At 37.9% G+C, this 21,837-nt stretch overlaps 1 protein-coding gene across 1 annotated transcript in view; it reads right to left on the bottom strand.

The window, feature by feature from the left end:
• Nucleotides 1–5,745: 5,745 nt before the first annotated feature.
• KCNQ5 (potassium voltage-gated channel subfamily Q member 5) overlaps nucleotides 5,746–21,837 on the bottom strand; it is a 300,644-nt gene continuing 284,552 nt past the window's right edge. The window contains exons 12-15 of the mRNA XM_067294111.1: nucleotides 16,033–16,141; nucleotides 8,849–8,980; nucleotides 7,101–7,227; nucleotides 5,746–6,687 (exon numbers count right to left, since the gene is read on the bottom strand). Coding sequence (XP_067150212.1) covers nucleotides 5,746–6,687; nucleotides 7,101–7,227; nucleotides 8,849–8,980; nucleotides 16,033–16,141 — 1,310 coding nt within the window. The remainder of the gene's footprint in view (nucleotides 6,688–7,100; nucleotides 7,228–8,848; nucleotides 8,981–16,032; nucleotides 16,142–21,837) is intronic.

The following is a 21,837-nucleotide window of genomic DNA, read 5'->3' on the forward strand; positions in this document are numbered from 1 at the left end:
TAATATTTAATCTTGAATTAAGCTTTAATGATCCTTTAATGAAGATTTCAACATGGCCGGATGTACCAAAGCCGACTCAATAATAAAAACCTTCAGTTATGCTGAAAATCTGCTAAATGATTGAAGGTTTAAATTTGCTACAATTGTAGGCACAGTCCTGTACTCCAGTTGTACAGTGTCTAGAGGAGTAACTATAGGCCCTCTGAGAGGAACGCTGAATATCTATATATGTGTCTTACTGGGTTGCCATCTGTGTCTGACCATTGTGATCAGCAGAGTAACTCAACAGGAAGGAAGGAATTTACATTGCACTGACTGGATACATGCAATCTGTATGTATAGATGAAGCAAAACTGCCTGATTTTACAAAAGGAGAGTATGCCTACGTTTGCCTTTTTCTCCATCTTGCGCTTTTTCTTAGGCAGAGCTTGGCTGTACTCATGTAGCCTATGGGCACACATGGCTGACATAGAAAATCTGCCTTTCTAGAGACTGCATCTCCAAATTTCAGTGTCTAAGATTACATATGTAGGAGAGGTAGCGGTCATCTGTACTTGCACATGGAAGCATGTTCTGATTTTGAAGCCTCCAAAGAGCCAGTGAATTCATCAGAGAAGCGGGCTCTGTATATTTAATGCTTTGCAGTCAAATACTAAAGCTTATCCTCAGTAGGATTAGGACTCCACAAAGTGAGGGAAGAATGCTGTTGTTTTGGTGCAGTAGCGTTGTAGAACCACTTTCATGACTGTGCAGAGGAAAAGACTTCATCTATGGCTCAAGTAAGATTGAGATGGTTGATTATCTTAGGAATCCTGCTCCTGGGTAGTCTCACACAGGCCCCTGATTTCCTATCCTGTATAAATTCCTGTTTATCTAACAGGAAAGCTAATAATAACTTCCAAAATAATTTTCATAGAGGTGCTGAAACCTCTGAAATTAAAGCATCTGAAGTTAAAGTAAACTCTGCTGTAAACAGTCATTAGAAACAACCTATCAGACTGGTTTGTGCGCATTTTATTCTAATAAATTTCCTTTGTGATATTTTGGTCCAAATAATAAAAAAATTTACAAAACTTCAAGAGAAGAAAATGAGTAAGCCTTAAACACTTTTGCCTGGTATGTGTTCACACCACACAATTTTTAAACGTAGAGAAAAAAACAGTAAACATGGTAGGTACTTTTCAAATCATTTTTATTAACAACAATATGGATTCAACTTTGTCAAGAAGTTACAATTAACATTGTAATGTATAGGCTAATGCCATTGCAGTGTCAGTGGAAGCAGCCTTCATACTTTCTGAACCTGTTACGAAACTGGCTTTTTAACATTCAAAGAAGTGTAAAATGCTTCCAATAACAGACGATATTGGATATGTCTGGAATTGTCCTATGTGTAGCTGAAAGAATGGCCACATTTGAATCCAAATTAATGAACAGGAAAATATTACATGCTTCCACTGACGCTGCAGTGGACAATTCTGATTTCAAAAACCAATTAACCTTTTTAGACAGCGACAGCACTTTGTGTGATGTTGTAATCAATTTGAATTAAGTCGATTAACACACTTGAAAAAAAATGTGAAGCAGAAATATCTGGGACAAATTCTCTTCTGACCTGTATCTCATTCAAACCTAATGAAACCAAAAGGATTGCATGACATATGAGTCAGTATAAAGTTGGCCCAGAGAGGCAAGTTCATTCCTGGTATAGGTGGGTTCAGTTCCTATAAGATTAGTGGAACTGAGCCTGATTATCCCAATGAAGGCTGAACTTCACCCAATTGCGTAGTCAATTCATTGAAATCAGTGAAGCCATCCAAGGATGAATTTAGCCTCAGGTGTTTAAACACTTTTTTCAGTGTTTTTCACTTCGCTCTTACATTTTCTTTTCCTGCTTACTCCTCTTTTCTGACTGTTCTCTTTTTTTCTCTGTGCTTTTTTAAAAAATGTCCCTTCTTCCCTTTTTACCTTAGTATTTTGTGCGTTATTTTTTATATAGTCAATGTGACATGGGTAAATTCAGCTAAATATTAAGTTTCCTCAGGAAATAACTGGAATATTACCATTTTCACTTTAAACAGATGCCCAACAAAATCAGGATTTGAATCTGAGTTCCCGATTCAAGCAATATTCTTACTTCAGTCAGTAGAATTTTTGCTTGAGTAAGGAATGCAAGTCCCAATCCAGAGATACTACTGTACATCAGGTGTTCTACTATACATTAGCAATTCAGTATGATTTGACTTATCACAGAAGAGCAGGTGAATTACTCATCACCATACTATAATGAGAGCAGTCACTTTAAGTAGGATTATCTCAAAAACATATATAACAACTGTGGGCACTGTGAGTAAAAGTGTATGATCTTTGCAATCTTGAACCCTAGGCTAAAACGCTATATTCATATTTAAATAAAAAGTATAGATCATATAAGCCAGGAGCAAATACAAATTTTTCAACAAATAATCATCATCAAAACTATTCTTTTAAGTTCTCTCTTCAGTCAGGTACAAGAAACACACTGATCAGAAAACAGTTATTTGGATAAGGCTTAATTCCTGAAGCTCTTACTTAGGTTCAATTCTCTCTTCAACAATCCTCCAGTGGAGTGTAAATAAGAGCAAAATGTTGTCTTCTGTCCCTACTCATGAAAAATTCCTATTAGCTATCATGAGCTTGAGTTTATTAAGCAGCTCCAGACAAGACTTGAAAAGCCAGACAGGTCCTTCTTTTGTGAAACCAATGAATGACTGACAGTCATGACACTGTAGTTAGAGAGCACGGAAACAGGAAACTCTTGAGGAAATATGAGCAAAGCTCATAAAAAATCCAAACAAACAATTCTTCCTCTCCAGAATTTCATATATTCACTACTCTTTCTATTTTCTATCAATATAATGTTAACAAATTTCTATATGATAAGACTTGCAGCTACAAAAATAATAATGGTGAGCATAAAAGAAAAAAATAGGAATTTAAATCATAACTTGAAGAGATATGATCTTCTGGATTTTGTAAAGACACTAACATTTTCATACATAATTTATAGAATTAATTTTTTTTGTGCACAAAATTGTATTAAATAAATTAACTTAAAATTAGAAGGACTCAAGCATGTCATTTAAGGCAAAAATACCAAGTTCAGTGAGATAAATTATCAGCAAAACCTAAGGCCCTGCTTCTGGTAAAGTCAGAGCCAATACTAAGTTCTCCCATTGACTCCTTCCAGGCTCAATGGGGGTGCAACGATCCGCTCATGCAGATGAAGGTGGAAGATTGGAGTCCAATTTGTGATGCCTTTATTTTTCTACCTAATGAGAGAGGGGGGGTGAGTTCCATTACTGACATCTAGGTACCATGTGCCTCATCTCTTGCTCCTTAACTGAACCTAAGTGTGGGTTTATGCTTAGGCCAGCGTGAGGCTTCGTATAAGAGAAAAGAAAGGCACCAAAAACTGTTAGGAAAAAGAAAAAGAAGCCCTAAACCTTTTAAGTTTTAAAATTTTGTATAATACTTTAAATATACAGATTTGTCTGGATAAACGGCAGGCATTCAGGTAAGTTAAATGAACTGAGATGTGGAAGAAAACCCCCTTTTTATCCACACAAAATGACTGTTGCAATCAGACTTTAGCATGATCAGCCTGCACGTTAAAGAAAACAGCAAAGGCCGAGTGTGGTAAATGACATGGCAAATTAGTGGTGAGGAAACTGTGCTTTAAGGTGTCTTTCAGAATTTAACAGCTGAGCTTTGCTCCAGCGTAAGCCACAGTGTGCAGCGTACTGTCCATGGCCCCCTGTAACCGCACGCTATACACACTCCGCAGTTTGCATCTACTTTTACATAATAAGGTTATCATGTAACATCCAGGAATACTTCTGTAAAAGAGATATGGAAGCAGAAATTACAATGGTTTCATAGTAAACAGATCAAGTCCTTCATGATACAATCTATAGCATTTAGCCATTAATAAGACTGGAGTGACGTTTTTGATGTATACCATAAGCTCCCAGCAGGCCTGGGCCTTGAGGAAACACTGCCCTGAGTGAGCTGGCACTGGCACCCCCATATGTTCGGCGCTCTTGTCGCTAGAGGGAAGATGAGCCCGAGTCAGGTTGTCTACAACAAGCCTGCAGTGCAGGTAGGGTATGAATTTGGGGGAAGAAACAAACAGAAACCTTGTGTAGTTGGGAAGAGCTAAAGCCTGTTTCGGCTCCCCAGGGGCTCTTTGAGTGGCGAAGCCTTGCTGGGGACGGGCAGGGAGGCATGGACACGTCTCCTGCATCTCAGCACAGGGTAGGTAGCATAAGAAAGAAAGAGGATGCATGAAGCAGCAATGCTCAGTCTGGTGTAGGCTTTGAATTTTGAAACTTGGGTATTAGGAGGAAGGAGTCTGATGGTCCTTTCTTGGAAAGTTCATAAGAAATGACTACAGTTGGGTTATAGTGTTGGGCTATAAGAGTGTGAACACTTTTCCTCTCTCCTCTTCCTCTTTTATTATAAAAAAACAAAACGAAACACACAGCCGCCTTCAGTTTGTTCATTTAAGATGTTTTTCCCTATCACTGCTTCCATTTCCGAATGCCTACATGGCCTTTTTGGAAATAGCACTTGGTATCTGTGACTGACAGGCTGGAATTTAAAAGATCTTTTTCCATCTTTACTTCCCGTCTTTTATTCTCTGGGATCATTTCCCTTCCTGCCCATCTAAATCCATATTCTTTTCTTTTTTTTTCATCACTGATTGTGTTGCCTTTCTCTCCTCCCTGCCCTATCCTCTTTTCCACTGCATTTCAGAGGAACTGCATTGCAGTTCCTCATTTTCCCTCCTTTCCCAGACTTATGAAGTGCTGTCATGGTATCAGGTTGTGGCAGTGAGGAAAACTGCCAAAATTGCCACAGAAGGAAATATTGTTTCTACAATAAAGGCAGTGCCTGCTCCTCTCCCTGACATGCTCCTGCCAGAATATTTCAGATGCATATGATGGCTCTTCAATAAGACTGGAAGAAGGAGAGGTTCCCATGAATTTCTAGTGCAGTTACCCAAATTATCTACTTCTGAGGCCAGCCCCAATCTTTAGAATATGAGCTTTTCATAGCAAAAGAATGCTCTCATTTTAAAGAACAACCTGAAAGTAGTGTGTCAAGTACTTCTGCCACAACACTAAATCACCAAAAATTAGACAGATATTAACATTCTGTTTTTCAGAGTTAAAATAACTGATTACTGATGAGCTAATGTGTATATCTTGCAACTGGCAGCCATTTCTAATCCCATATTACTGGTTTCCTTGGTACCTTGCTAGCAGCTGTAGATATTTTTTTTTGTTGTAAACATAAACTATCATCTAAATCAGGACATATATATATTTTTTAATTAGTTCAGAAGCAAAGTGCTTTAAAACTTATGATTTTTACTTCTGCCCTGTAGAAACGGCACTAGGTCTAAATGCTCAAATTTTTGCTTTTTGATATATCCTGCAGCATTAGCTTTGTTGATAACTCATTATTTAAACCTACTGTACTACATGAAAGGCTGCTGTACTGTAGGTATAAATTTGAATTTTAGCCATCACTTAAACATGCATTTTCATGCAACTAGAAGATATGGGCTCATTCAACTGCCTTTCAGATTCATCCTGATTTTTGTGACTTTATCTTATTAAAAAGGCTTTCAAAATAGTTCATGCTATGATATGTATGACTAGAGGAATTACCCAGCCAATGAAGAAAGCCCACAAGCTGTTATTTGAGTTTGACGTGGAGCAGACTGAGTGCTTCTGTACCGTCCCCTGGCTTGCAAATGCTTTGAGATGATCTTGATATTCCAGTCCTTAGAGAGTCAGTAGAGAGAGTTGTTTCCACTAACGGGCGAGAGATGGCTTCAGTAGTCTCTGTTCCTGCCTCTGTTTCCAACTCTTCATCAGTTATAAATAATTTTGACTCCCTCCATTTGGAGTATATGTCTTGGCTACCTCTCGAACCGCTGGAGTCACTACCAGCAATCTGTACATTCAGTTCTTCTGAGGACTGTATAAGGTTTTGTACAGATAAAGATTTTCCTAAATCCATTTGCCCCACAGGTTTAACTGAGAGCAAAGGTTCTCCCTCTGTATCGAAACTTTTTCTCCATGGGAGATCCTTTGGTGCACTGGGCTGCGCAACTTGTCCGTTATCCTTTGATGCAACAAGGCAAGCGGTGACATCAGAAATATTTTCCTGTGTGGTTACAGGAATTATATGAACGGGCTCAGGCCTATTGATATGCTTCATTGATGAGAAAGGTGGTATCTGTAATGTTGTGGGAGTTGCTGGCTTAGATGCCTGGTTTATTTGGTTTGATGTGTTACTAACTGTTGTAGGTCCATCATTTGGCACTTGCGTCGCTTGACTATGCATAGCTGGACTAAAAGCATAGTAAGCCTGAGTGCTAAATTCATTTGGTGTCAGTATAAGCTGTAGGCCACGAGGCAGATTGGCACTAGCTGATCTGGATACACATCCACTAATTTGTGCAGAATTAGACAAATCTTTGCTGTCTGCTGGACTTTGATAATCAGAAGTCTGCTCACAGTCAAAAGCTGGCATTTGAAGTGAAGCCAAAGTGAGTGCTGATGCAGATCCTTTTCGTAAAACTTGTTGATAAATATCTAACAGACAGTCCAGTTTTGACTCAATGGATTGAACCTACGGGTGGAGAGGAAAAGGTTAGCATTAATGCAAAATACTAATTTAAAATATTTGGAATCCAAGCGAAGAGAAAATGTAACTGCTGAAGAGAAAAATAGTTAGGCACTTAATCAGATAATTATTTTTCTATAAATAGAAGCTAGTGACTCTCAAAAAATAATGCTTTGAAAACCTTGGAGCTATAGATTTTTCATAAGCAAGCTAAAACGGGGGGAAAAATTTAGTAACGTGATATTTCCTTTCTTGCATTTCTGTACATAGAACACAGGGTAAAACAATTTGTATATGTTTTATTTCAACATGTAAATGGTGCAGATATCAGAAGAAAATATTTTACCTGTTCAACATCTGAAACTGTCAATAAAATACACAGAAAGTATGAGCAACAGAACAAGACAAAAGGTAATTACCTGCTTCTCCACCTTGACTACACGCCCTAACATGCTAAGGTCATCAGTTGTCTCATTCTCTGCAGTATTCTTTTCTCTACTTCTTTTATCTGCTGTGATTTGTCCTTTTCCAAGAATTTGGTCGACGCTGTAAGAGAATTAAAGGCTGCTATGATTTCTGAAAACTGAGATACTATGGAAGTGTCACTATATATATACATTAAAAATTAGAATCATAGTATGTCAGAAGAGGACCTGAGAAAGAGTATAAACTTAATTTTATTAAAAAATTAAATTAAAAAAATTAAAAAGAAAATATGGAATGTTTTTTGAGCATTTGGAGATTATCAAGCAGGAAATTATGTGAAAATAAAGTTATATCCACTCATCCTAGTGTTAAAACAAATAAATGAGGTAATAAATCCAAAATTGTGGGGAGCTCTTTAATCAAAAACTAATAAGTTTTAGCCTGAAAACACTTCTCATTGTTCTGGTTACCATTCATTATAGTTCCAATAGGCAATTATGATCAAGTGTTTAAAGGATTTATCTAACTTAGATTCTCTGCCTCTAGATAAACATTTAAAAACATGCAGATAGTAAAAAAGGAGGAATAGCATAAAGGCAGTTTATTTAACAAGTCATGCTGAGACAGTGCAAAGTCCCCCTAGGTTTGGGAGCCTGGCTGTTCCTATTTGGGGTCCCTATTTCGTTCCCACTTGTGTCCCGTCTGGGCCACCTGTAGCCAGCAGCCCTCAGCAGCCACCGAGGTCTCCTGGGCTCCGGGTGGATAAATGGGCTGTGCAGCCAGGGCTGCACCATGGCTGGGCTGCATCCGCGAGCACAGGCTGGCCCCATGCTTCCCGTTGAAAGGAAGATTAGGAATTTAAGACCATCGCACACTGACTAAACCCTCAGTCTGGACAAGATATTGGGCATGGTGCAGGGAGTTCCTGCTTCTCAGTGCAGACACAGCCTCTGCTGACTGCACACAAAGACCTGGCACAACTAAAGTTATATCAATAGGGCCCATTTCAAATTAATGGCATGAAACAAGGAAAAGAATTTAAGAAAAAGCTTTAAAGAGGGTATTTGTTCCATCCCATGTTTCCCTTGGATCTTCTCATCTGTTTCCTTATAGAGAGGAAGAATTATTTTAATATTTTTCATCTCCCAAAGTAAGTGAGACATTCAGCATCCAGAGAGTATTGATAAAGGGCTGAGTGGGAGAAGCAGTGGAAATACAGGGTTTGTTCCAACACCTGCAGTTTCTCCATGGTCCCAACCACAGCTCACAGACAGCATTTTTTTACATTGGCACTAATTGGAGGCCAAAACTGAGCCATCATCTGGCAAAGCCAGGGCTAGATTTACTGAGGGCAGGAGAGGTAGTGGCTTCTCCATTAGCTGATGTTGGGGGGAACAGACAGGTCAGCTATCAATGTTGACCTCAGCCTTTTGGCAACCTCCTAGCTAAATTCCTTCTTTATGAATGAATTTCATACATAAAGGATTACCTTTTCTATAGTCTATGTTCAGACTTTCATTTTCTGGGGACAACTTAGATGCATGGTTTTTTGCTTGTTTTCACCGACAATTTAATTTCTGACTCAGTTGTGTTCACAGAAAGAGAGGCTTGGCTGAAGCATGGATGGGAATTTGTACCCAAATATGACACAGAAATGTTAAATGTTACCAATATTCATCGTGCAGTGAATGACATAACAGCATGCTTATGCAGAGCAGACCAAAGATGATTCTTTCCTTACCGTGACTGAAGGCTTTTAATCCTGCATAACATATCTAGATGACCTGCTGAGTACTGTTCAATGACATCTTTGACATCATATGGGCGAAGTGTTTCCTTAAACTTTCTCTTTGCAACATGAAATTTCATAATTCTGCAGGGAAAAAGCATTTCCCAGATTAATCTTCAGAACAGGTGTGAAACAATGCAATAGATTCAAATGTCAAAATATTGACAGCTGATTTCTTTTAACAGTGATTTTCTTCAGAACAGGAATAATTTATACAAGTGAAATATTCCTTTTACAAAATTTGTTTTTGTACGTACAAATACATTGTAGTTATCCCTTTGGATTGTTATGTGAGAGAGATCAGGTAACATGATTTTGAAGAATGCAGAGTATGTTTAATTTATCACTATGCACCTATCTTGCTTTTTTATGCTCAGTGCCTGATTTGAAAGGTATCGAGGTACATAATTAACCAAAGCCTGTGATTAGTCCCACTGACCTGAGTGAGACTCTCCATATCCTTTAAGTTACATTTGTGCTTAAGCCACTTTCTAAACCAAAACATTAGTATCATGTGCTTTCTCATGTCATTCACAAGCTTGGAATGAATGCACCTTTTCTTTGTTGCTGATCTGCTTCCTTTGAAAGCTGTGTTTTTGGTTAGTAAATGACCCTCGTATTTTGCGTATCTGGTTTTCTTGTTCTGAATAACTACAATGATAAAGCCTGACATGTTATTCACAGACCTTCCCGTAAAGATAAATGTGAATTGAATTTTACTGCAAAGTAGTAGGAATGGTATAATAGTAAATATCCAAAATTGATGAATGGCATATATTTTTTATGTGAGACTTGTACACATTTTCTGTAACACTTATGTGGAAATATAATGTCCACTGAGAAGCTTTTTTTAGAATTAAAAGCTTGATATTAAATCACAAATTTGAAATAATAGCAGTCACAAATTTTGAAAGCAAATGACAGTGACCAGATTTTCCAAGTCAGCCAGTAACATCTGCGACTCTTATTCATTTAAATGAGAACTGGAGAAGGTTCAGCACCTCACGAGAGCAAGTATGGTGGCCATTCTTGTTTGTGTTACAGAACTTATGAATACCCATCAGGCACAAACTGGTAATATTTGCTATCTATTGTTGTTAAAAAAAGCAGAGACAATAAATTGGTAGCCTGTTCCACATCCAAAAGTTTATTATACTATGTATTTAGCAGCTGTAAGACAATGAATGATAATAAAAACCCCAGAACATGGTTCTCACTCTATGATAAAGGTAGATTAGCAGTGTTTTAGTGGAATGTCAGGAAAAACATACTTTATATAGTTAGTACATTATGATAATAATTATGTAGAGTCAGATTAATAGTGTATACTGATCCTCTACTGAGTTCTGTATTATATACAAATGTTCTTCCAAATAATATCAGTCTTTTGCCACAGCCTTTAAGTTGTTAATTTGTCCCATTCTGATAACTTCCAGTGTAAAATGTGAATGCTTGTCACTGGTATAGAGCTTGAAATGTGATTTTGATTATAAAAATAAAAATGGAAAGGACCTGTTAGGAATATTCCATCACCTTGACAGTTCAGGACCTATCTCCATGAAGTTTTAAATATGCCAAATGATACACTTTCCTCTTTTCCTTTGTGAGACAGTTCCACAGACTAATAGCTTTTGTAATCCGAAGGCCTCTGAAGCTGTGATATGGATTTTTTTCCTTTTAGCTGTCAAATGATGCCAAGATGTTCTGTTCATAATAGTCTGGTAGCTCAGACAGTCTCCTGGGAATCTAGTTCTTTATTCAGGTTATGAAGAATAAATGAACGTAGTTGACATACAAGAAAGTATTGGTCTTTAATTATAATTTTCTCTATTTTGGTGGTCACAATTTCTTATTCCATACTCTTGATAAAGTAAAAACATGAAACTCAATTAGAAAAGTGGAGCCAGAGAATTAGTAGCATAAATGAATTTCCCACAACCAGGTGCTTTTACAAGAGATGAGACACAAAACTAATTTTTATCAACAGCCATAGAAACTTCTTAATCAGCGTACACAAAAATCTTTATTGTTGTTTTGCAGCTTTATAACAGGTTTTTGGTTGTCAGGGCAGTTTGTTCGTAATGTTCGGAAGACAAACACAGGGCTGAAAGTAGCCTGGCTATATCAGTGAGGTGTAACTATGCTCCTTCTGTTACAGGTATTAGCTCATGATACCATCTTAATTAACTTCAGTGGGGTTTGGAACAGACCCTTGTTGCTTACTTCTTTTTGCTTCAAATATATAACATTTTACATAAACTGTGCAAAAAATGAAGAGTTAAAAAAGACTGGCATTATAAAAGCCTGTAAGTTACTAAAAAATATAAAATCTCAATTCTTTCAGCGATGGGACTCAGCAACTGCTTTATAGATACTACATTTTGTTTATTCTTCATAGTTATTTACTCTCAAAAGCTCAATCTTCTTTCTGTATCTTGAAATAACTATGCGATTGAGCTTAATGGGCCTGAAGACCCATCATGAAAGATTATTACAACTATATAGAGAATGTTCAAAAAATGAGCACAAAGTTATTCATATCTCGAGTATCTGAAATACTAGCCCTTAACACAAAGAGCAAGTGTATAGCAAACAAAACACGCCTGGCATGTCTTTCCTAATTATACCACAAGGGGGCGAAAAAGACTCATCCTAAACTAAACTGAGTCGCCACTAGAAATACTTACCTGCTAGTACTGACCAAACAGCAAAAATGTAAAGTAAAAATTAACTCAAAAAAACAAAACGGTTTATTGCCCAAGATTTTTTGAAACAATATTTTTATATCGCTGTATTCCATGTATCAGGATCTTGTTTACTAACTCAAATATAATGTGATAGAAGATGTACCGTGTTCTAAACGTACCCAAGTCACAAGTGCAAAGCAATTTTCTAGTTTGAATTAGCCATAAATAGTAGCCTGTTTTAGGGATGCATCCAGAGGAGAGCAGAAGAAAATTCTTTTGTGCTGAATGAAAACAGTAGCATATCAAAGTGCTTCATGGGTTCTTTCCCCACAGCTGGAGGAGGTGCCCGTTGCTGGTTTGCTCACTTACTGCTCTGGGAGGGCAGGAGCAGGAGCACGCAGCTTGAGCTGTGCTGCCCCTGCCCTCCCTTCACCCCAAACAACCCTTCTTCCTGTTGAACTGCAACAGGCAAAAGAGATCAGTATCCAATATCCAGTATAAAGACAAGACAGACAAAGGCGGTTGAGAGTTATTTCCACTAAGTGTAGGGAGACTGGTCAATATTGTCTTCTCTCCAAAGCCTCTCCTAGGCTATGAGTCTAACTCATAGCCTAGGAGCCAAAGCCAAACTATTCTCCCAAGTGTGGTGCTATTGTAGCCAAAGACACATCTAATAGCCTCGCCTAAGCACTAAAGACCATCTGGATGGAAAATGCCCAATATACTATGATTTAAAACAAATAGAGGATTCTGAAACAGCACCGTAGAACAAATTCATGCTGGCCGATAAAAGAAAAATACATTTTATAACACAGCAGAAACAGATTTCAAAGAAAACAAAACTGGACATAAATAGCAAATTATATTTTTCTTCTTTGGCTATTAAATATGTATGACTATATTACTGCATAACTTATCAGCTCAGGAATTCTGAGGTGTCATTATATTTAGCTACGTTATTATTATTTCTTATTAACAGCAAATGAAAATATATCTAAGCAATCACTAGAGTTAAGGATGGAAAAGACTTCTTAGGTCAGCAAGTTCATCTTCCTGCCATTGCAGTTATTCCCTATTGCATATTTACTTATGCTTCTCAAATTTAATTTTATATTCTGTAAGTAATGAAATAATTCCATCATTTCCATTGTGGTGAATATTACAGAATTTAGTGCCTCTTGCTATCAAAAATGATCAGAGATAATATATGGAAACAAGGTACCCTTCTTTTTAGTCTCTTTTATATACCTTCATAATTGCAAACTAACACAGATAGCTGAAAAATGTGATTTTTTTGTTAGGCTTCAGGAACTCTGACTGCAGGATGTTAAGAGCTTTTTTTCACAACAAGACTAGGGCCAGCTGGCTAGTATTACAAAAGCTGCTGACACAAAGGCTCAATATACCATAAGCTTTTGGCATATTTGTCATATGTTTTCTGCTCTTGCTATACTGCTAGCAAGAGTTTTGTGAACAGCTCTTTGATACCAACCTGAGTTAGTATCAAACAATAACTATGTTCTGCTGCAGGGATGGTTGGGAGCTCGACTCCTGGAAAGTGCCAATGTATTAAGAAAATTGCAAAGGTGTGCAGCAAAGGGCTATTTTCTCCATTTCCCATTTTGATCATTTCAGAATGAAAGTTTGGGGGGGGGTTGTTTAAAATCAAAAGGCTGTTTTGAACAATAAGGTAGTCCTAAGAAAAAATTAAGTAAATAAATAAGGTCAAAATTAAAGTGCCTCACTAAAATTACTGAAATGAAACATTACAACTTACCCAATTTTTGTCTTGTGCTATTTTGAGGCTGCCCAACCTGGGAGAAATGGGCATATGCTGAGCTTCTTTCAGAGAAACAGCAGTTCTTTCTCATTCCAAAATTGTGAGAGGCCTTGCCTCTGTAAGCCACAGGCATGAACTAATTCTGCTAATTTCATTTTTCCCCCCAAACAAAAGGAAGATTTGTATCATTGTAAAACAGTTTGGACTCCATTCTGAGCAGGAAAAAAATGATTAGTTTCCCTTAGTGCAGCTTTCAAGGTGATGTAGCCAGAATGGATTCAACCGTGTGTGCTTTTCACATGTTTTGGGTCTTTTGAATCACCATTCAAAACCCATGAAGCTGTTCGTGTACCTTCTGTCTCCAGCTCCTCCTGTACACCAGCATGCAAAGAGAAGCAGCCTCAACCCTCCCCCAATTCCTTTGCAATTCAAAGCCCTTGCTAAAAACAAACTTCAAAATGAGGAACAGAGGACAAAGTTTCCATATAGACAGATGTTATCATCTTGAAATTCTACAGTTACTATATAGTGTCCCAGATCCTTCTTCAGATGCTTGCATAGATCTCAGTGTAGTCAGGTAACAGACACTCTGAATAACAAGAAAGAAGAGTATCAGCTATCTCAGGAACCGAATTATCAGTCTCTTAAATTTGAGAGATAAAGGCACAGCTTTTAACAAAAGTTTGGAGGTTACTGCGTATTACTGCTTTACAGACCTCAAACAAAGGTATGTTTCTGAAGCAGGATGTATGTGTGCTCACAATCTAGTGAAGCACACCGTAACATTTGGAGAGAGAGATGGGAGACATTCACTGCTAACTGATAGCAAGCGGCAATGCAAAACTCATATTCTCAACCTCAGTGATGAAATGGATTATTCTTTGGTAAATCAGGTGCACAGAGAAAAAGTTGGAGATTATCTAAAAAGTTTACTCTTATCAGTTCAATAGTGCATGTCTGACACAAAGGCTGTTGCAAAATTGGTCTTCTTATTAGAACATTTCTATGGAGGACTCTGTGGAGGAAGTTTACCAATGAGGACCTTCAAATTCAGTGACTTTCCATTTGAGCTGATAATTACCAAGAGAGCCAACAAGAGATTAAGGTGATTGAATGATCTAGCAGTGCCTTTGATAAGAGGCTCCATGAATTTAGTTAATATTAAAATGTCAAGTAGGAGGTCTCGAGGAACTTGGACAGTATTAAGAATGAGATGACTATTGGTGTCACTTGCTAATATAGTGGCAAGGTGACCTTTGAGCCAAGAGTCAACCAGTCTGTTTAAAATTGCAACATCACAGACAAGGATCTTTGGTATCAGAGCCAACAGATTAGGCTGATGTTCCTAATTTGAGTATTTTCCATTTGAAGGAAGAGGTCTGCCTCACAGATGGGTGTCCAATGCGCAGAAGGATTTCTTTCACCTGTTGAAGCACTGTTGACAAGAGATGGTTCTCAGCGGTGACATTTGAGTTGTCAGTTGCAATGACTGTGCATACGGACCTAACATCTGACACGTCCTTTGGGCTCGTTTCCAGGCAGATTGGAAAGGTGGTTGGAATGGACATGGGCAAATGATCTGTCAAGCTGTCCTGCCTAGCAGAAAACTTTAGAAACAGCCTTACTATCTGACTTCATTAGCAATCAGTGGAAAAAGGGGAAGGAAATACAAGTAGTCTGTAGTCATCACCATATGCAATTATTTGATAACGAGCTAGTTTGTTCTTCCTATTGCGCTGAGAGAACTAATGCAAGAGTCTCCCTTCAGGAAAACATCATCTTTCCCATGGATTTCTGCCGAAATCCCTTGTGATTGCTGCCTGCCTGCCTGCTTAAGAGGAGTGCCAGGTCACTGATGCAACTGCGATATAGAGCCAGTGAGGTGGCCCCCAGTAATAACATCAAGCTCACTGTCAGCAGAGAGGGAGTGACAGAGCTCTCTTTGCTTGTTGATTTATACTTTTACTGTGGAAATTTTGCCTGTCAAGACTTGCACTTCAAAATATTTAGGAAGATTAAGAGCCTTGGCAGTCTCTGGAGTGTGAATGCTAAGTTTAAGCTTTTGATACAGGTTAATTTCATAAGTTTCAATGCAGTTTGCTACTTTCTTGAAAGAGAAAGAAACTATTAGTTTTAAATTATTGCAGTAATATTTAGTTCAATGGATAGTGGTAGGTAAGGCTTTACACAACTGGAAGAATAGAACTATCCTGCAGAAAAAAGTTGCAACATAACAGAAGTCATATGACAGATAGTTTCAGAAATATGAGAATGAAATAAAAATGCAAACTTATCAAATAATAGGAAATAACTTTTCCAGGCAAGGTGGTATACATTCAGTAAAACTACATCAAAATGAATTACAGTATTTTGGATTACAGGAAATATACTGGATATCACGATTCATTATTCTTCTTCTCTTCTGAGTCAAATCATATGGCATTTTTTTAGACATTGAAAGATGATAACAGAACTGTTAAAATATTTCAACTCTTAATAAAAATACTGATGAAAAGGAAGGATAAATTAACTATACTAGCAAACCTACTAATGATGTAACAAATATAGCTATATAAGTTCAATTATTTAACATGTTATTAATTGATATGTAATTAATACATTAACTACAGAAATCTCAAATATTTATTCACTCAATATTTTTCACTCACCTGATTGCTCGGATGACAGTTTTAAGAGCAGGGGTCAGATCTTCTACTGATACATCGCACTGGCACCCTTTATCATCATAAATATCATCTGTTCCCAGAGTTGTGTCAGCTGCAAAATACAAGAGCAGACTAAACAACAAGCATTTAAAAAACTTTTCCTTATTTTTTTCTAACTGTCTGAATAGTAGCTCTGGAAAAATGGGCATTACAAATCAAAATAAGACAGAGCTTGATGAGTTTATGAATTATATGATGCACTTCTCTGTGTCTGCACTTATGTCATGAAAGGACTGGATAGCCCAGACAGGAGAATCATACACCAAGCAGGCTGGTAGACAGTAGAAATGAAGAAAGGCCCTGTTATTCTTCAGCCCAAATGAGTAGTGTAGTACCAGTGCGTACCTTCCTGGCCTCTAACTTTGCTTTCATCACAGTCACTGTTTTAAGGGAAAGTGCTGAGCTAATAGATGTAGTGGCAGAATCAAAAGACATTGAAGTTGTATTGTAATTTTTTTACTACCATGAATGAACATGACATTTAAGACAAAGCAGAAGATCCATTTTGTTTACTGAGGAGGCAGTGGAATGATCCAACATTTTAATATGGGTAGAATAAGTGAAATATCTTTTTGGCAGAAATCAATAGAAAATGACATCCACCATGGATCAACTGCCCCCCTTAAACTTCTGAGCCATGTAAATATTGCAGTTTGCCTTTGCAATAGGAGCTTAAGCCAAGTTACTGAATCTATTTGCCGGAAAGAAATTGATCCTCTATCCTTTCCTAACACCGCCTCTACAGCGCTACCATTTGCAAATTAACCAGAGTTCCCAGCAGTGCCCTGGGTACCTCAACAAATGCAGGAAACAGGGATGGATGCACAACCAAAAAGGCTTACAAACCTCAAATGCCCTGGAGTGGGAACACAGGAAGGAGGACAGGGACATTACATGCCAGTATGTCACATATGTCTTGAAGGTACGGGAAGTATAGCAAACCTGTCTTAAGGGGAGGTGTTTTTTCTCCTAACCAGCCTCCCTTCACCTGCATAAAGCCCAGGTGCCCAGATGGAGTGGCTCTGACTCACGGGAGGTGTATTTCAACTTGTAAATGTCTCTACTTGCTAAGGAAGAGCTTGTAAAATGAAAAAGTGACACACGAAATAATAGAGAAAAAAGATGGGATTCCGTAACCCTCAGTAACGGAGATTTCTTCCCAGTCCTATGTTTCTCCCTATATTCATGCTGTTATTTAAAACATAGGCTTAGTCATCCAGAAACACTGCAAGTAAACCGCCTTAGGGGAGCTTTATGATAAGTAAATGTGAAGCAAAATCACATACAAATGTTTTGGGGTGCATTTTTTGCAAGTTTCTTTTTCACAAAGATTGTAAATAAAGATGAAAAACATACTTTATCAGTTAAAAGGGCCTCAAATTTCATATATTTTTAATCTAAAAAGACTATTATCTTAGAATAAACAAAACTGTACTAAGCTACATGTTCAGGAATAGGTATTGCTGCATTGCTGTCTTCATAGATTTAATATTTGGCCATAATAGTTTATTTTGATGAGACATGACTTGTAAAGTCATGGCCTCAAATGTTAACAGAGTCTTTAAAATTTAAAGGTCATTAGTTTGAACACCATTTTTGGACAGGAACTGAAAAATAAAGTTGTGGCATTGATTTTTTTCCTTATAAGACCTTAATCTTATGTTGAAATGGGTTCACAGTTGGCACAGATCTGACAGGAAAAGGCAGCAAAGATCCTTTTATACTTTCCATGATTCATGAACTAAGACTACCCCTGACACAACTCAGAGCAGCCCAAGGGCAGTTTTTACTATTGTACAGAAAGAAAAAGAGATATTGACAGTAAGTGGTTTGGTTAAGCCCGTGTGACTGTGGCAAAACGGAGAAGTGAACCTCCTCTGGTTTCCAGATAACCCTCTAGGAAATCTTTGCTTTTTTGACTGTTGCTGAGCTGGTACGTCCATGAGGAACATCTACTGTAGCTGTGAAGAGCTGGAGGTTTTATCTTTGACACATCAGCTTAACACAGTGTAGGAAGAGAAATGATAATGTCTTCATTCAAGTTAATAATGTCTTCATGTAACACATGAAACAACCAAGTTTAAGCTTAAAAATAAGAATTTTTACATTTTAAAAGTGAAATTCTCTGTATTAAACCTTTGGAATCTCCCCTGCCACACTAGTATTGTAAGTCATGCCTACAATGATGATACAAGTGCTTTTCTTCTGGCATTCTAAAAGCTTTGCTACTGACTCTACTTATCTTATACAGTACATAAAATGTATATGTCTCTCCATCTGTCCTGCCTAACAAATGTTTGGACCCCTGCCCAAAAATGTGATTAGCTAAAATAAACTATGTAATTACTTTGTTAGGTCTAAAACTACCTAAAAGTCCATCTCCAAAGGTGCTAAGGATTTCACTCAACTAATTTCCCAGGCGTTATGTTTGATTAGCCTCTCCAGGAACCTCTTGCAGTGCTGAAATCTCCCAGCTCATTTTTAAATGCCATACTAAAGACAGAGGTTTTTTTACACTAGTGATAGTTTCAGTGGTGCTCTCAGGTTTGATTCTACTCAGTTATGCTGGTGTAAATTAGGAATAGTTCTGCCGAGGTCACAGGAGCTACAACTGTGTAACCCCAGTGAAACAGAAGACTCCAACCTGAAAGTTTAAAATAAACATGTTTCTAAACGCTTCTCTTGCTGATACAGTTCCTGGCTCCTTTGCCAAATACATTGTCATTAATGAAAGGGCTTCTTTAATGCAGTATATCATTGCAGAACCCTTTGGAGAACAGAATGGTGCAATCTGTGTTGTTTTCCATGTTGCTCACATGTGGATAGACAATTGGCAAAATTTTTAGACAGACATAGGAAAATTCTTTTAAATTTAAGCCAGCATCAAACTGAGATACTGCTCTTAATAAATCACCTTTTTTTTCTTTCTAAGATTTCCACTGATATCAATTTCCCACATGAATTTACATCAGTACTGAGCAGGTACTCAGTATCACATGTCAACAAAACTTGTGAGGAAAAGCCATAAATCTCGTTTGACTCACAGGGGAAACATTCACATTTCTTTGCAATACCGAGCCAACTTGGGAAAAAGTCTGGGAAACACATAGTGAGAATTTGGGAAAAACTCCAGCTTAAATACTCACTGAAATCAAAGTTCACGTGCTGATGAATTTCTCCAGGGGCAGTTTATTTGTGCGCAAGCTCCAGAGGCAGCCGTAGGCAGCAGGTGCTCTGCCCGAGCCCCGCCAACCTCACCGGCCCCCCTGGCTTTAGCATCAATTGACCCTTTCTTCTCTGGGAGCCTCTACCACTAGCCAAACAGAGCAACTCAAAGCACCCACTTCGGACAACACAGCTCTTAATTCCCACAGTGAGCACAACGTTTTGGAGAACAGCTCAGCACAGTGAGGGGTCGAAAGCTGCCCTGCCATGCCTTTCCAGCTGGTTGCTTGGACAGCTTGGGAATCCCATCTCGATGATGGTCCATGCTGATATTTCCCAGTTTGTCTCAGTGTGCATGCATTCTTTCTACAAACTCCAAGCTTTTATGACTCTCCCAAACGAATCGGCTAAAAATTACCCTGTTCTGAAACACTGTATGTCACTGACAAAAAATTTACAAGTTCATAGCAGCATTTCATATGGCTCTGTGCAAAACTTATGCACAAGGCTTGATTTATTATTTTTGCAAATATCACGTCATTTCTTAGAAGTGTTTTCTGTTTAACAACATACTTTGGCTTCAGTAAAACTGTGACACTGTTCTGATTGTAGTTCCATACTTTCAATGTTAGTAACAAAGTAATTATATGCCTGTTCAACAAAATAGAAAAGATTTTATATTCTTCTCTTTAGTTTGTTTTCTGGGAACTGCCATATGCTAGCAACCATGATCTAGCATTGAATAAGTACGAGTGCAGGTACCATGAACAGGCCTACAGAAATGCTCCTAACATAGTCAACAGTAAAATGATTCCTAATACAGACCCTTTGGCTGGTTTCTTGGAAGCCTACAGATGTGCTTAGATCTTCCACTGACTGTACAGAAGACAGTTTAAGCTGTGGGTGATCATATGGACAAAAAAAAATCATTCTGCTGAGGCAAAGTACCCACCTTTTAGACACAGCAGACTAACACAGGTGCCTAAAGTTGACAGTCTGCATATAACTCCTGATTATTCATGTTACAGCACAGTACTGTTTCAACTTGGTAAAAAAAAAGCATATCTGATTGTCATCATAATGCATGACTCAAGATGAAAAATGAATGGTGGCCTAGTTTTCACAGGTGCTGAGTTACACCAAGCCATAATTTATTACTACCATTCAAAATCCAGAGTTCAAAATGAGAAGTGAAGTTCAAGCAATTCATAATGCAACTCTCCAGTCTGCTCCACAGTCTAGTCTGAGCACAGAGCAGCTCTTGGCCATCAAAGATCACAGCGAAGAACACCCCATGTATGCCCCGAGGGGGCATACTCATTTCTGTATTCTTTTTCTGCATGAGTGGCCAGAAAGAAAAGGAGTGGAGAATTCAGCGTAGCTAACTTCTGGGCAAGTAAAATTAGCCATAAATTCAAAGCTGTTGGAGGACTGCTCATCCCACCTTAAGGCAGAAGGGAAGCAGAAGCCTTTGGGAGGTGCATTCAGACAGGTCAGATAGGAGAGGTGCCCAGATACTAGTGCAGTCTTAAACTCCAAACTGCCTCTCTGCAAACAGCCACACTGAGGTCAGAGGACGTCTCCTGTTCAAGAAGGGATGCTGGAAACTTAATACTCCCATTATTTTGTTCTTTTAGTCTCCTTTGAAAGCAATTTAGAGCACCTATTATGCTGCTCTAGGTAGTCAGCTGTGCAGCCTGGCTAGGCGTAGGATGCCCGCAAGATAGACACGTTTCACTCAGATTTACATTGCCTTTGAAATACCTTTCTTCACTCTGAGTGTTTGTTTTCAAGATTTAGGAATTTAGTCCATATCCTGTAAAAAAATGGAGATATCCTTGATGTATTTTATAGCATTCCCCAAATGTCATAATCTACAGAATGTTACACAAAATCTCAATTATGTTTCTCCTTCAAAAAATTATTTTAAGTATAAACATCTTCATGTTTTAAGTTCATATAATTCATACAATTTCCCTTTATCAAAATAAAATATCAAAATAAAATGTGTCTCAGCCTAGTAACTTAAATTTCTTTCATGAAACTTCTCACCTGCTCACAAACTTTTGCTATTTTCCTGTTTGTTGAGCCACGAATCCAAATTTCCTTAACTGCTCCTAGTGATGGTTTCCTTTCAAATTTTCCTCTGCTTTAAAGCAGCAACAAGCTGACTGTCTTTCAAGAAACAGTTCACATAAATTGTTTTAGTCATGATTGTTTGCTAAGCTCCATAGGAAAAATCAACTGAAAAAAGCAACACTAATTGGGTTGGAACTTCAGCACATATTTAATGATAAGAATATCCAAAGCTCCCGCAAACAGAGAAATGCAGCAGCACGTGTTTATGTGCTTTCCAGAACAGAGGCCAGTGGAAGGAGGCCCAAGGGAGTGAATTAGGTATTTTTTTCTCAGTCCTGAAAGCAAGCAAGCAAGAAAAGGCTTTCTTTTAACCATAAAGGAAGGCAGGAGACAGGACAAGTAAACTTTCGTCAGATACTCTTCACATTAGATGTTTAATGTTTGTCTAGAAACCGACACAAAAATCACTGGTAGTATAGGACAGTGTTTGTAAAATTCAGAGAG

Source organism: Apteryx mantelli, chromosome 3 (assembly GCF_036417845.1).
Source record: "Apteryx mantelli isolate bAptMan1 chromosome 3, bAptMan1.hap1, whole genome shotgun sequence".
Taxonomy (NCBI): Eukaryota; Metazoa; Chordata; class Aves; order Apterygiformes; family Apterygidae; genus Apteryx; species Apteryx mantelli.